Consider the following 13,529-nt stretch of genomic DNA (forward strand, 5'->3'; position numbering starts at 1 on the left):
TAGTGAAAAAATGAAGTTACATTTAGTTACCAAATGTAAAGGTAGAAAGATGCTTTGACAGGCAGATTGGCATTTCGCACAAATTTCTCCATGTGTTTTGACTTCCTGCAATTGGATAAAGGAGATTTAAGGATGCTGGTTTGTCTTTTCATTTAAATGTCTGAAGAAAGCCTTCCCATATTCATATGTGCTGATCATTATGGCGCAAGAAGGAGCAACTTTAAACAGCCGTGGAGTAATACCTGCCCAGAAAAGAAAGGAAAGCGTTCATTCTCATTTGTTTTCAGATTGAATCACTCTAGTGCCATTTAGTGGTCATATTATGTTGATTCCAGAATACAACACTGTAGAATTGGGATGTTCTTTGTGTCCACGTTTCTCAAAGTACCAGTGTTACTGATGAGAGACATTACCTCTGTAAGGATATTACGCCCTCACCTCTGCCATCGGTGCAGCCTGCCTGACTCAAGCCCCTCCTATTTCTGTCTGCTCCGTCTCCCCACAGAGAGACCTGCAGGCTGTTATGCTCTAGGCCAGCAGAGGTGGCTATGGGGGCAGGCTGGGCCCTCCCTGCAGCATCATTGCAGAGCTGCTGGCACAGGAGGAGCAGAGGCCGGTGGCCTCTCAGCTGGGACAAGAGATTCAAGAAGACAAGGGACACAATTCTCTCTGCATGTGTGCATGTCTGTTACTGTTACTTTACAATGTGTTCCATAACTGACAGTGTTCACAAAGATGAAAATACATAATTTATGCATGCTAATATCTAACAATGACTTGTTAATAATCAAAAAACTTTAGTGTGATTTTTTAGAAAGATGTCAAAAGATTTACCAGCAAATAATCCAGCAATCCCTTTTTTTGCGACAATTTTCCTCATAAGTGTCCAGGTAGATGCGGAGTCCCTCTGTGGATCTCAGTGTAGTACAACAAAACAGTGAATTAAACAGTACAGACGATGCCACAGAAAAGAAAAAAGATTTTTAAAAATCAAATGTCACTTTGCATGCAGTGATAAGCTTCAATTCATCTTAGCTTATAATTTATGTATGTATATATGGAGTTATTTATACAGTATGTAAATTAATATTGAAGTTAAAATGGCATGACATAGAAAATGATCACAGTAACGCCTGGAGTAAATTATACAAACTGAGACAATATTTGCTACTGGAGTAACTGACATAACTGAAAATATCTCCTAGCTTTCAGATGAGCTTCTCTCTCTCCAGATCACTTTATACGTGCAGCTAAAAGATCATTTTCAAAAGTGAACCTGTGTTTTATTGTAAGCTGAATGTAAAGGTAAGTTTTGAGAAGCAATATAATGAGTCATAAGAATGAGTGTAATAGTAAAGATAGGACAGTATGCTTTGCAGATTTTACAAAAGTTTGAAAAGTCTAAGTTTATGAAATTTCCCCTCCCCCCAAACTGTATATATTTGAGAAAGCGTGGATCTATGAGGTGTGGGCTGCACTCCCTGGTACAGATGATTCAGATACCACGAGCAACTGAATCACAGGCAGCTACCTGTGATTCAAAGAGGTGTTAGCAATGAATCCTTATATTCATCAGTACAAAGAAGGAATCAAAACACAGTAAAAAATTTATATTTGATTTTATAAATCTTAAGCAACTCTGCAAAAGAAATGTAAATGTCTTTCAAGAATTACACCAGAAAAAAAGATATTTTACCTAAGAGAATGAAACCTTATGCCAAAATGTGATCGGTGTGTTTTCGTGATATCTTTCTCAACAAGTGCCTTTAAATGAGCTTCTGAACAGAAACTCATGTTTGGTTACTCCGTCTTTCTACTCTTATTTAACCCTAAAGCCACGATCTAACTTGTGTTCAGGTTAATAGAAGTCCTTCACTGATTCAAGTCCCAGGTAATGGAAAACTGTATTTCTACATACAACTTGGACTGCTCAGAAAACGCAGTGGCGCTCGACTGAACAGAGAACAAAACAGAAGAAATCCCTTTGTCCTTTAAAACGGATGGAGTAATTACTAACATGCCCTCAAAAATCATTTCTTTGAAATCACACACACACAAAAATGCTTAAAAATACATAACCGGAGCAAAGCACCTTTTCTGTAGCCTAAACTCTAGCAAAAAAACAATATTGTTATTAAATAAAATGTTTTAAGAGTTACACTGCTATTTTTATTTTCTAGTATCAACTGGTAGTGAATGTGCAAGCATTTTTTCACGTTATTTTCATCAACTTAAAGGACTTTTTAAACAGAGCCCCGTTCACATGAGTGTTTTATAAGAGCTGAACTATCTCCCCATTCACATGGGGAACGTCTGTAGGTTGGCAGTTGGTCTGCCCTCCTGTAATAGTTCTGGATTTTCTGTTTGTAATTAATATCACTGTATTACTATGAGTTGTACTGCACTCACACCTTTTCCCTCTGTGTCATTTATGGGACACTGTTTTTATCCCAGGAGATAAATATTGTTGTGCAAAGTGTTACAATGTGGAAAAGACAAAAATGCTTAGTGATGTAATTCTTAGGGTAACCGGAAGAGATGAATATTGAAAGTTGCTGCCAAAAATCCATATACTCAAGCATTATGCTTTTTGTTTTTTGTGTTTCTTTTTTTTTTTTTTAATTGTGTCCAGAAGAATGGGCTTTGTTGTATGTATTAAACACGTGGAGTATTATTAAATGGTTCTGCAGGAACTGCTGAGCAATCCGATCTAAAGGGAATTCTGAACATTCAACAGCGTACGTGGTTAGCAGACAGATCAAAACAGCTCTTCAGCAATTTCATTACCTGCAACTTACTTTGTAAAGTCTCACTCTCCCAAAGTTCAGTCTGCCTGTGTGTTTTCACTACATCAAATGGCAGAGTTACAACAGCTGCGATCTATTAGGAAAAAATCAAGCCACAGTTCTAATGTTAGACTACCAGCAAGTAAAAAGTAATTTTTTTTTACACTAAGCTGCACACAAATCAAAATTAGTTTAGCTATTACAAGCATGTGATATTTTTGAAGTCTTGTATTTCAGAACACTTTAAATTATTCAGACACACCTAATCAGCTTGAATGCCAAGCCATGTGTGATTGAGGTAGATGCACTTCAAAACATACATTGTGGTGGGAGGGGTTTGGCCTCTTCTCCCAGGCACCAAATAGGACCTGAGGAAATGGCCACAAGCCGTACCAGAGGAGGTTTAGGTTAGACATAAGGAAAACCTTTATCTCTCAGAGGCTGGTCAGGCTGTGGAATGGCCTGCCCAGGGAGGTGGTGGAGTCACCATCCCTCACAGTGTTCAAGAGGCGTCTGGATGAGGAGCTATGAGATATGGCTCAGTGGCTTGTGGTAGTAATGGTAATAGGAGGACGGTTGGACTAGATGATCTTGTAGGTCCTTTCCAACCCTATGATTCTATGATCATTTCTGAGAGAACGTAAAGCCACTTCACTTGTAAACAGTCAAATAGTTGATTAGAGTTGATAATGAAGAGTAGTACTAGAAACAAAAGTGTATACTTACAGAACCTGATGCTGCTCCTGCAGTAAAAGCAATAAAAAAGGTTGGTTCACGTGCACCAGCATTCTTGCACATCATCTTCTTGAAACGTTCATAATTATACCAGTACACTGCTATGGTCATAAAAAGCAAAACCAAATGAAACAAACCTTGTACTACAACAGATCTGTATTTCGGTTCAACTTTTTTTTATCAGCGACAGATGTAGGAACTCTACAGCGGCAATAGGATTAAAGAGAGATGAGAGGTTCCTCAAGGCTGTTGCATATTCTTTTGGACCATAGTATATAACATTTAATTCTGACACAACCAAGAAATATGGCTTTACTCTCTGGAATTACTGAGGAGAGGCTTGCCTTCCACAGTCCTCACAGAGGCTTTCTGAGGAACAACTTTCAGGAGTAATATCTGTTTTTGTTCTCTTCTGTTGCAACAAACTGCACTCTTTCTACTTTAATGAGTTTTAGTTAGAATGCAAAAGTTACTGAGCTGAGTTACAGAGTGCTTCCCTGTGGCAGTTGGTCAAATACACACTGCAAATGAGAGTTGTGCACCCTAAAAGATAGCTGTGGCTCATTCAGCACTGAGTTCTGGATGTTGTGGCAGTATTTTCTTGCTGTGGAAACCAAGCCTCCAATGTTTTGCAAAAGTGAATCAGGCTGTATCTAAGAGACTGGGGAAAACTTACTATTGAAATGTATGTAACCCTAATTTAGTGTAGATTATCTAAATCCAAACTTAGAGCATGTGCAAGACTTCTTTCACTACAGTTTCCATTTATGTTCTCTGCAACATTGCTTGATAACTCAACTGTTATTGTTAATTCAGTTCTTGTGCTTCTAACAGGCACTCATAGCTTGAGTTTTATTTAAGTCAGCTTGCTGTCCAAGGAACATTCTGGAAGCATATCATTCACACTTGGGTTAACACAGTGGGACTCTATGCTCTGCTGCTAACATTTTCATTCTGCACTATTCGAGCACTCTCACAGAGCAGCTGCTTTCTTAATACAAACTGTTAAACTGACTTTAAGTCCTCCAGAGAAAGCTAACTGCAGTGAAGGGGGGACTCTGCTGTAAAAATACCAGATCCCACAATGCTGTTGGTGTATCATTCAAAGAGCAGGTGATAAAGGAACACATCTTAACCGCAGAGAGAGTATTTATAAGGAAAAAATATTCAGAAAACACATTTTGAAACATTTATCAAGATGAAATACCCATCATTTATATCATCAGCTTTGAGGCATGGAAAGAAGAACGTGAAAAGAGTAGAGAGCACACACATCACCTTTAGTTCCCTCCACTTTGAGTGCTCTCATACCACACTGATCTTTCCATTCCGTTAAAAGCAGCAGAGGGAAAGACAAGCGGCTCCTGCCATGTCGCTACAGTCAAAAATCAGTAGAGCAAGAGTTTCTACTTGTAATCAGACAATAAGAATGAGAAGAAGAATTTTAGAATCCCTTTTGAATCTCTAAGAGAATGACACATTTGGCAGACAGGGAAAACGAGTGAATTGCAAATAAATATTGGACAGGAAGCCCTTTAAGTGAAAGATGGATTCTGAATACTGTTATCTTAGCCTTAAAGAAAGTGTGTTGCCACATGTTCAGAAGCCTTCCCTATCATGTAAAGTGAAATTAAGTCCCACCAAGGAGGAGCATATCCTTAAGAAGGAAATGCAGTTCTTTAAACATCTACCAGTAGCAAAGCAAAAGAAAATTATTCATACTGAAAACAAATCACCTGAAATAGTAGTTAAGTGAGTTAACAGAACTAAATGCAGCTCTAAGCTGAATATCTCCATCACTGCCACTCATCATGCATTTGCTTCATTCACAGCCAATTGAAATTGTATTCCCGGTGCTCAAAATCTCATCAGCAACTACCGCTCAACTAGACTGTTTAGAACCAAAAATTAAATTAAGTACCAGATAATACTGAGAATGAGGCCGAAGAACAAAGATAGTAGGTCAAGTATTTCAAAGATTCTCTACCTCTGAAAATGGGTTTGAAGCATTTCTCTGGGCCAACACAAGGTGTTTAAAGGAGTAATTCCCAATACCATCCAAAGGACAGAAACAGCTTCGAGAACAACTGCTGCCTGATTATTCTCAAGTGCTCTGACAACAAAAGGCCTCAAAGAGACATGGGTTTTAACCACTGGCATTAATAAGTTGGAACGTTATCCTTCAGCAGTCTTGTCCAATTATTTCCAAAGCTCAGGAGGCAGCAGAGCTTCAACAAAACGGGAGAACACATGACCTCCTTTGTCCCAGTTATCTTAAAGTATAGCACTGGATCAGACTTTTCTTGTAGACTTTCAGCTTTGAAGCTTCACTGCCAAGCGGTGCTCTAGTTTCACCTTTTCTGGAACAGTTATACAAACTAATTCATCTTGCTAGCAAAAATGCCTGAAGACGCTAACTACTGTGACACCCTGCATTTGTGCATAGTTTCAAGATCAAACATCAGAACACATATACAGAATGTACCTCTATAAGGAAATAGCCAGTATACCTATCATAGAGAACATTTCCTACCAAAAGCCCTAAAAAAACAGACATTGCATAAGATGAAATAGTCTAAACATAGGGAAAGGGAAAAGTAACACCGAACACAATCTGGCATCCATAGACAAAATTATAGACACTCAAAAGAGAGCAAGTAAATCTCAGTTATTCTTAAAGCTAATCATTTTTGTATAATAACATAAGAATACAAAACATGTGCAAAAGAATAATGAAAAAACATATCTTACATAACATAGACTTTCATCTGAAATAAACCCCACCTGAGAAAGGTACATCTCTCAGAATAGTAGTGCTCCAGCCCCTCCACAGGGAAAGCCACCCATCTCTGGCCACTTTACTCCTGATGCTCAAGTGCAGTTGCTTGTAGGACAATGTGTGATACTGCATTCTAGTTCTGATCAGCTCCAGGGGACTCACTACAGTAACTGAAACAACTGAAAATGAGAAAAATGTGGGGTTTATAAAAATCAGGATTTACTAGTAACATTTCCTGAACATTAGAAGTTAAGCCTCACATTGTCTTATATATTTGATGAAAAGAATCATAGAATGTCTTGGGTTGGAAGGGACCTTAAGGACACGTAGTTCCACCTCCCCAGCCATCCATATGGACACCTTTCACTATACCAGGCTGCCCAGGATCCCATCCAATCTTGCCTTGAATGCTTCCAGGGATGGGGCATCCACAGCCTCTCTAGGCAACTTGTTCCAGTACTTCCCCATTCCCCTGGTGAATATTTTTTCCTAATATCTAATCTAAATCTACCTTCTTTTAGTTTAAAGCCATTATTCCTTGTCCTGCCACTACACTATCAGTCCCCTATCAGCTTTCTTGCTGGTCCCTTTTAAGTAATGAAATGTTGCAATGAAGTCTCCACAGACCCTTTTCTACTTCAGGTTGAACAAGCTCAGCTCCCTCAGCTTTTCATCATAAGAGAGGTGCTCCAACCCTCTGATCAACGCCGTGGTCTCCTCTGGACCCAATCAACAGCTCAACATCTTTCTTGTGCTGGGGTTCTCAGGACTGGACACAGTACTCCAGGTGGGACTCCACAAGGGCAGAGTAGAGGGGAACAATCACCTCCCTCAATCCACTGGCCACACTTCTTTTGATGTAGCCCAGGATAATGTGACAGCAAAAATAAATCACATCAGTCCATGTAAGAGGGTTACATTACTGAAGAAATGGTGGGAAAATGTAGTATTCCTTCCCAGCTCCATGTAGTATTACCCATTTTTAAAGCCACAACAAATTCACTGAAAAGAGAGAATTAGGGGAGAGAGAGAGAGACAGGAGAGGAAAAGCAGAAGAAATGAAAACAATACAGATGTTATATTTCATTTTTCTCTCTAAACGTGGGACAGCTTACATCTGCTTAAGGAACCTGCAACAAGTGGAATCTGGTCATTATCCTTTCCTAGTCTAGACTTCAGAGCTTCACTTAGTTTTTCATAGCAGGCAAAATAGATTATTGTGGTAGGAAGAGCCATTATTCTAAAATATAAGAGAGGGAATCTGAATTAATACAAGGAAAGCAGGAGAATAAACTCAGTCATCTTATATGGATATTTTGCTTAAATAAGGAAACTGTGTTGCTTATTGCAGGTTATTAGTAACAATCTAGACTAGCAAATATCCATCACAGACTAACATTCTCAAAGAATCAACATAGAGCCTGTGATTTGGTGATGCTACCAATGGGGAAGTCACAGTACACAGGATACCTCTTCTAAAGGCAAAATGAAAAGTTTGATGTCCCTGCTTAAATAGTGAGAATATACCAAAGAGGTTGTAAGAAGAAATAGCAAGTTCTGGTGGGAAAGATACTGTCTCCAAATGTTTCTGATCAAACTGATTACACCATTATCTGTAACTTCAGATTCAGCAATTTTTTTTAATCACTTATTTGTCTAAAAATGAAATAAACTACTTACAGCGTGGGGGAAAGTCCACTCCAGAGAGTTTTAATTCCCTCCACTTGAATAATTTTCACAAAAGCATCCTAAACATATAACCAGGCAAAGAGCAATAATTAACTGCAAAGCTTTTCTTTAGAAGTGTGTTTCTAAAACAGCTCATCATTCTAAGATTGCAATTTTGTAATTGCTTATGATAGCCATCAAATTTAATGATACAAACAGTTCCACGGACATGAACAGGAATATTTGTGCTTGAAATTAACCATTTTCTCCCATCTTTACAGGGCCAAAGTAGTAGGTTTTTATTGGTAACTGACAGCCCTGTGAATAAGTTATTTTCAGAACAAATACCACACAGCAGCCAATCTTCCCCAGAAGTAATGACTAAAATATTTTTAATAAAGAACAAAGTTTCTAGGCATGGAATAGCAATTCACTCTTGATTCTTTGATACATGCTTTTTCTGAAAAGTGACAAGATATGTGCAAATTGTATATGATATATTTGGAAGCTTACAACTTATCACAGCTGTCCATACATTTCCCATGGCACTGGCAGCAGAGGAACACTGAACCTTGAAGGCCATTGAATTGAAAACATCTTCAAAAGATAAATTTCCTAATATTAGGGAACGTATTTTTCTTAAACTTCTGGGAAGAAGAGGCTGAAATTTGATGGATTAGAATATGGTCAAGACCAGACTTTACTACAGGGTCTCAGAAGGTACTGAGCCCGAGAGGCTACAAGAAGGGCCAGTACTATTTTGTTTCTTTCAAACTTCTTTTGTATTTGTTAGTTCTGGACATATGTGTTCATAATACTGAATCAAGAAATTTACAGTCCAGAAAGGTACAGATAAACGATAGGAGAAAGGATGCAACAAAATCCAGTGTCTGAGCAGCAAATATATGTATCTTACTAATGGTATGGACAAATATATCATAACACTGTAATGGTTCTAGCATAGGCAAACTACCATGCCTATGACAATTTTCTCTACTGCACTGTTTCATGAAAGGAAATCTGATGACATGATAGTTATTCCTCTTCATGAATTATCTTGTTATAGCAAAAATGGGCACATAATAATGTCAGTTAGAAAGCTAAATGATTTTCTAAAAATTATATGGTAAAATTAATTGAAATATTCAGACAAGTTATTAATTTCAAACAAAATTGATCATCACAAAACCACTCAAGGGGCTATTTCATGAACACTTCATTCTTCTCAAATATTAAATTCTGAAAAATCCTTGATCACCTGTGTAATATAACAGCAGTCCAACAAAAGCTGTGCAGCTGCTCTCTTATTCATTTTACAAAAGGAATTTGCATTTTCAGCTAGAGAGAAGACATTAATCACTACCTAAACTACACTTCGTAACCACATGAATACCCTCACAAACAACAGCAAAAACTGAAATAAATAGATAGATAAATTTAAAAAATGTATAATATGCCATTTAAAAATGTTTAAAATGTACACTTTCATATAAATATAAAATGTCCTTACCAATGTCCCTTTGAAATGCCCATTTCTTCTATAGCATGCTTTGCCATCTCCATTCTCACAAACACATGTATGATCCATTTGGCCATTGGAGTATACAAAACACTTTCCTAATAAAACAGTGTATAAAAGTATAATTAATGCATTTTAAAATGATTGTTCTTACTCTGCAGCAATTCCAAATTGGATACAGTGGTGAGACAGATTTATCTCTGGTTAGAAAAATAGTGACAAAGTAGCTTTGAAAAGTCAATATCAACAAAGCAGGTAGAAGGAAAGAGAAAACAAAGGTACAGGAAAAAAGAAAACAGAGGCATCCCTCACAGTGCCAGATAAAAGGAAATTGCCCTCACAGGCTCAGGGAGACACGCTGTGTGGCAGTGCCACCTGCTGAAGGCTAAAAGGCAACGACACAGGTCCTGAGTGTCACCTTTGTGCACAACTTTCTGAACATCCTTCTGACTTTCAAATCCCTTATTGAGCTTTCCCCGCGTCCGTGTTGTGGAGGGAGGTATTACATCTTAGGCAAATCTATAGTTGCACTTGATCATCCTCTCTAATTGTTTGTTTGTTTGTTTGTTTGTTTTAATTTCTTCTACATCATGTACTTTGAATCTGCTAAACAAAATACTATTGCCATTACAAATATATACTGAGTCCCACATCACATTTTCACACTGTTGAAGAGTCTAGAATTTAGTAAAGTACCAGCCACAAGCATTTTACCTATTTTTAATTTATGGCAAGTGTTACTGCAAATACTTATCTCCACATACAAGAAACTTCTATGGCAGTCATATCTTTTTCTTTTAAATCCTGTTTATTAATGGCAACTAAATAGTCAAGTCTTTGAGCACAGAATGTATTAATCTAGTTAGAACCCAGGTGAAAGACTTATCTAAGACTTTTACTACTCTTTTTCAGAAGTTTTTGGATTCTGGAGGAGAGGAACTTTGACATAACAGAGTGATCACATAAGCCCCTTATCAAAATACTTAGTAATGTATTAATAGCATTTTATCATTATTATTCGACTGAGTAATATTTGTACATTCTTCCGTGCTGAGAAAGAGATCATACAGCCTGCTTCACATGCAATTGATTCACGAGATTTTTTTTCCATTGTATCTATTCAGTAGAACATCTTTTTTGCAGCAATTTTAGTACATATTGTTGTGGTAACTACTGAGAAACAAAGAAAGCCATTCTGCTACTCAGCACTGTGACAAATACCAGCTAAGTGTGACAGCAAAGAGCAAAGTACGTCCTCAACTGCCGAACACTGCTTACCTCTGGGGAACGGATTGCTCTGGACTTGCAGTCGAGTTTTGACAACATCAAGAGGAGTTACTAAAATGAAGCAAAGCAGTCATTTAGAAACACTGTATGACCTGAAAATGTAGAAGTATACACATACTTCATCAGGAACTTTTACATCTTTTGTTCTTTCGGGGATGGGGGATAGGGAAGAAGAGTGAGAACTATTTTACAATGTAATCAGCCGGGGGGGGAAAGCAAGCAGACAATCACCACAACAAAACCAACCCAACCTGTATATCCCCCAGATGTCATTCCTAACTTACTAATAGTTGCACAGATAACTGCTTGAAACAAACAAAGCTCACACAAAAACAAAACAAAACAAAAACAAACAAACAAAAAACCATTTAAAAAGCATTGTGCCAACTTGTATGAAATTGTTAAAAGTTGTGCTACTCTTCTCTGGCTGCTAACTTTTTATAAATGGCACACCACTGAACTTAAGACTTTTTCCTCAAGCATGTAAAATACCACAGTATTTTCTATGCATTTATTCTTTTTCATTAAACTAATCTTAATAGTGATGTTCAAAAGAAAACAAACAAACAAACAAAAACTTCAAACTTGTGATGTACTTTCCTTCTTTCCTCTGTGTAGAGCAGATCTAAAACTTTAGAGTTGTTGAAAAGTAAATGTAGGCTTAAGGAATGTTTTTTTGCTTCCCATCCAGCACTTGAGATTACAACAGTCCTAGACATACTGCAGTCATTTGTCAGCTGGACCACTCTCCAGCCTCTGCTGACTGCATTGACTCAGGGCTTCTATCAGTTACCTACATACAAGCAGCCAGTGCCATGTGTGACTCCACAATGGACAGATATGACAGAGAACCTACAGTTTCATTAAGCAGCAGCTGGTGACTAGGTCAAATACCCTAGCATGTGCATATGACATGCTTGTGCCCAGGCAGATATTTAGTTCTTATCTCTCCATTGATGTCCATCTGCTGACTACTAGGTTGAACACTCTGCTCACATTTCTGTATCTAAATGTAGGGATCTAGATGTGACTCTTGCAGCTCATTTCAGTTATATAAAATTTGGCTTTTATTATCATTTAGCCAATGGCACATATTCTTCCTAGTCTCCCAGGTACCACTTCAGAAAGGAAAAGGTGTCCTTATACCTGCTAAGACCTTGAATACCAATACCTTAAACTAAAACCTTACGCACAAAGAGTTGACAAACATCTTGGGAATTCTAGAGGTCCGATCTAGCTTGGCCTACTACTTTACCTAATATCAAAGGACACATTCTGTAATGACAGAATAAATAGACTGAATTTGGCAAGGTCCTGGTAAAATCCTATTTTGTAAAAGTCTGGAAGGTTTTGGGGGGAGGAGACGTGCTTAAAAAATTGCATATTTCTCTGTAGAATGATCAGTGTTAAAAGTCAGAATCAAAGGCTGGCTTAAGCTAGGCAAAAAGTAACAGAAGAATAAGCTTGACAACCTCCAAGAGATATGAAGCACTGAATCTTATCAATCAGTGCCTCCTTAGGTGCACATGGGGAAGGAGGTCATGAGCCAGAGGACTGAATAAAAATAAAAGCTCGGTTTCACAGATTATCTGCAGGTTTGAAAGACCTTACAAAAACAAAATAAAACAAAACAAAAACTATCCTAAAAATTGTTTAAGGAAACAAATGATAAAATGCTCTGACAGTATACAACAGCATAGCAAGTAAATAGATGTTATTACTGCAGTGCTAACATGAAGAGGACATCTCACAGTGTCCAGCCTTGCAGGATTTGTATCTGCTACTGTTAACTTTTATTTAAAATCCATTTTTAAGTGGCAGAAAGGATGGAAAATCATTTTTTTGTTTGTTTTTGTTTTTTTTTTTTCCAGAAAGCGAGCTGTGAAAAAAAACATAGGAAGAAAAAGTTTAAAATTGCTCTTATTTTCAAAAATGGTTAAAGGTTATCAGGGAGAGTAAAGATTTCAGTTAACCACCATATTTGATATAATGAAAAAAAGAATCCAAAAGCATACTTAATGAATGTATTAGCAGAAGTTTACAAACCACATATATGCAGCCAGAATGCGCCATCAAACCAAAGAGCAATCACTTTGCAAAGATTTTCTCTGTAGCAAGCTTAATAATTTGCCTTACCAAACAATGATGTAATTATAGCTCCGCAGCAAGAGGACACTGCCTGCTGAATACTGGTTGTTTTGCTGAAGTTACTATTACTCATTTCAGCCATCACTTTATCCTCAGAGAAGACAAATCTGTTAAGGGACAGAAAAAGTGTATTGCAAGACCGTGCTCACTTGCAGACAAATCAAGTAAAAAACTATTTTTAATTTTTACTAATGCATTACATATAAGCAGCAATAATGTAAGAAAATGTAATATACTTGCATATAGGGAAGTCAGGTTTTTGGTTTTGTGGGGTTTTGCTTGTTTGTTTGAAATTAGGTTTTCTAGATAACAGGAAAACTTCCTCAACTTTTTAACATAAATTACCTGATACTTTACAAACCACATTAAATATGCAACATACCTTACCTTTTGCTTCAACAAAGGGCTTAGGAGCATGTCAATGATCTGTACAAAGGTAAATGCCCTGCCTGCAGCCCATAGACTGCAGCAGAGCAGAGCACTTTGTCCAGACCCCCTTCTTGCTTCTGTCGTTCCAATGAGAAAATCCAGAAAGGTCTCCTGGAAAATCCAAATCACAGCCTGTTGGTAATGGCTTCTTGAACAAGCTCCTCAAACAACAAGCAGT

General features: G+C 37.6%; 1 protein-coding gene across 10 annotated transcripts in view; it reads right to left on the reverse strand.

Moving 5' to 3' along the window:
• Positions 1 to 13,529, reverse strand: part of SLC25A40 (solute carrier family 25 member 40) — a 14,885-nt gene continuing 1,356 nt past the window's right edge. For 3 of the 10 annotated variants that reach the window (XM_040695701.2, XM_040695702.2, XM_040695700.2), the window contains exons 2-12: positions 13,305 to 13,462; positions 12,911 to 13,032; positions 10,766 to 10,825; positions 9,479 to 9,585; positions 7,981 to 8,048; positions 7,416 to 7,540; positions 6,306 to 6,479; positions 3,513 to 3,622; positions 2,788 to 2,880; positions 835 to 907; positions 1 to 242 (exon numbers count right to left, since the gene is read on the reverse strand). In XM_040695701.2, coding sequence (XP_040551635.1) covers positions 127 to 242; positions 835 to 907; positions 2,788 to 2,880; positions 3,513 to 3,622; positions 6,306 to 6,479; positions 7,416 to 7,540; positions 7,981 to 8,048; positions 9,479 to 9,585; positions 10,766 to 10,825; positions 12,911 to 13,032; positions 13,305 to 13,339 — 1,083 coding nt within the window. In that variant the 5' untranslated portion in view covers positions 13,340 to 13,462 and the 3' untranslated portion in view covers positions 1 to 126. Of the gene's footprint in view, positions 243 to 834; positions 916 to 2,787; positions 2,881 to 3,512; positions 3,623 to 6,305; positions 6,480 to 7,415; positions 7,541 to 7,980; positions 8,049 to 9,478; positions 9,586 to 10,765; positions 10,826 to 12,910; positions 13,033 to 13,304; positions 13,463 to 13,529 lie in introns of all 10 variants that reach the window. The other 7 variants (XM_040695705.2, XM_040695703.2, XM_040695707.2 and 4 more) reach the window with 7 other exon arrangements.

The sequence above is a fragment of the Gallus gallus genome, chromosome 2 (assembly GCF_016699485.2).
Source record: "Gallus gallus isolate bGalGal1 chromosome 2, bGalGal1.mat.broiler.GRCg7b, whole genome shotgun sequence".
NCBI classification, from domain to species: Eukaryota; Metazoa; Chordata; class Aves; order Galliformes; family Phasianidae; genus Gallus; species Gallus gallus.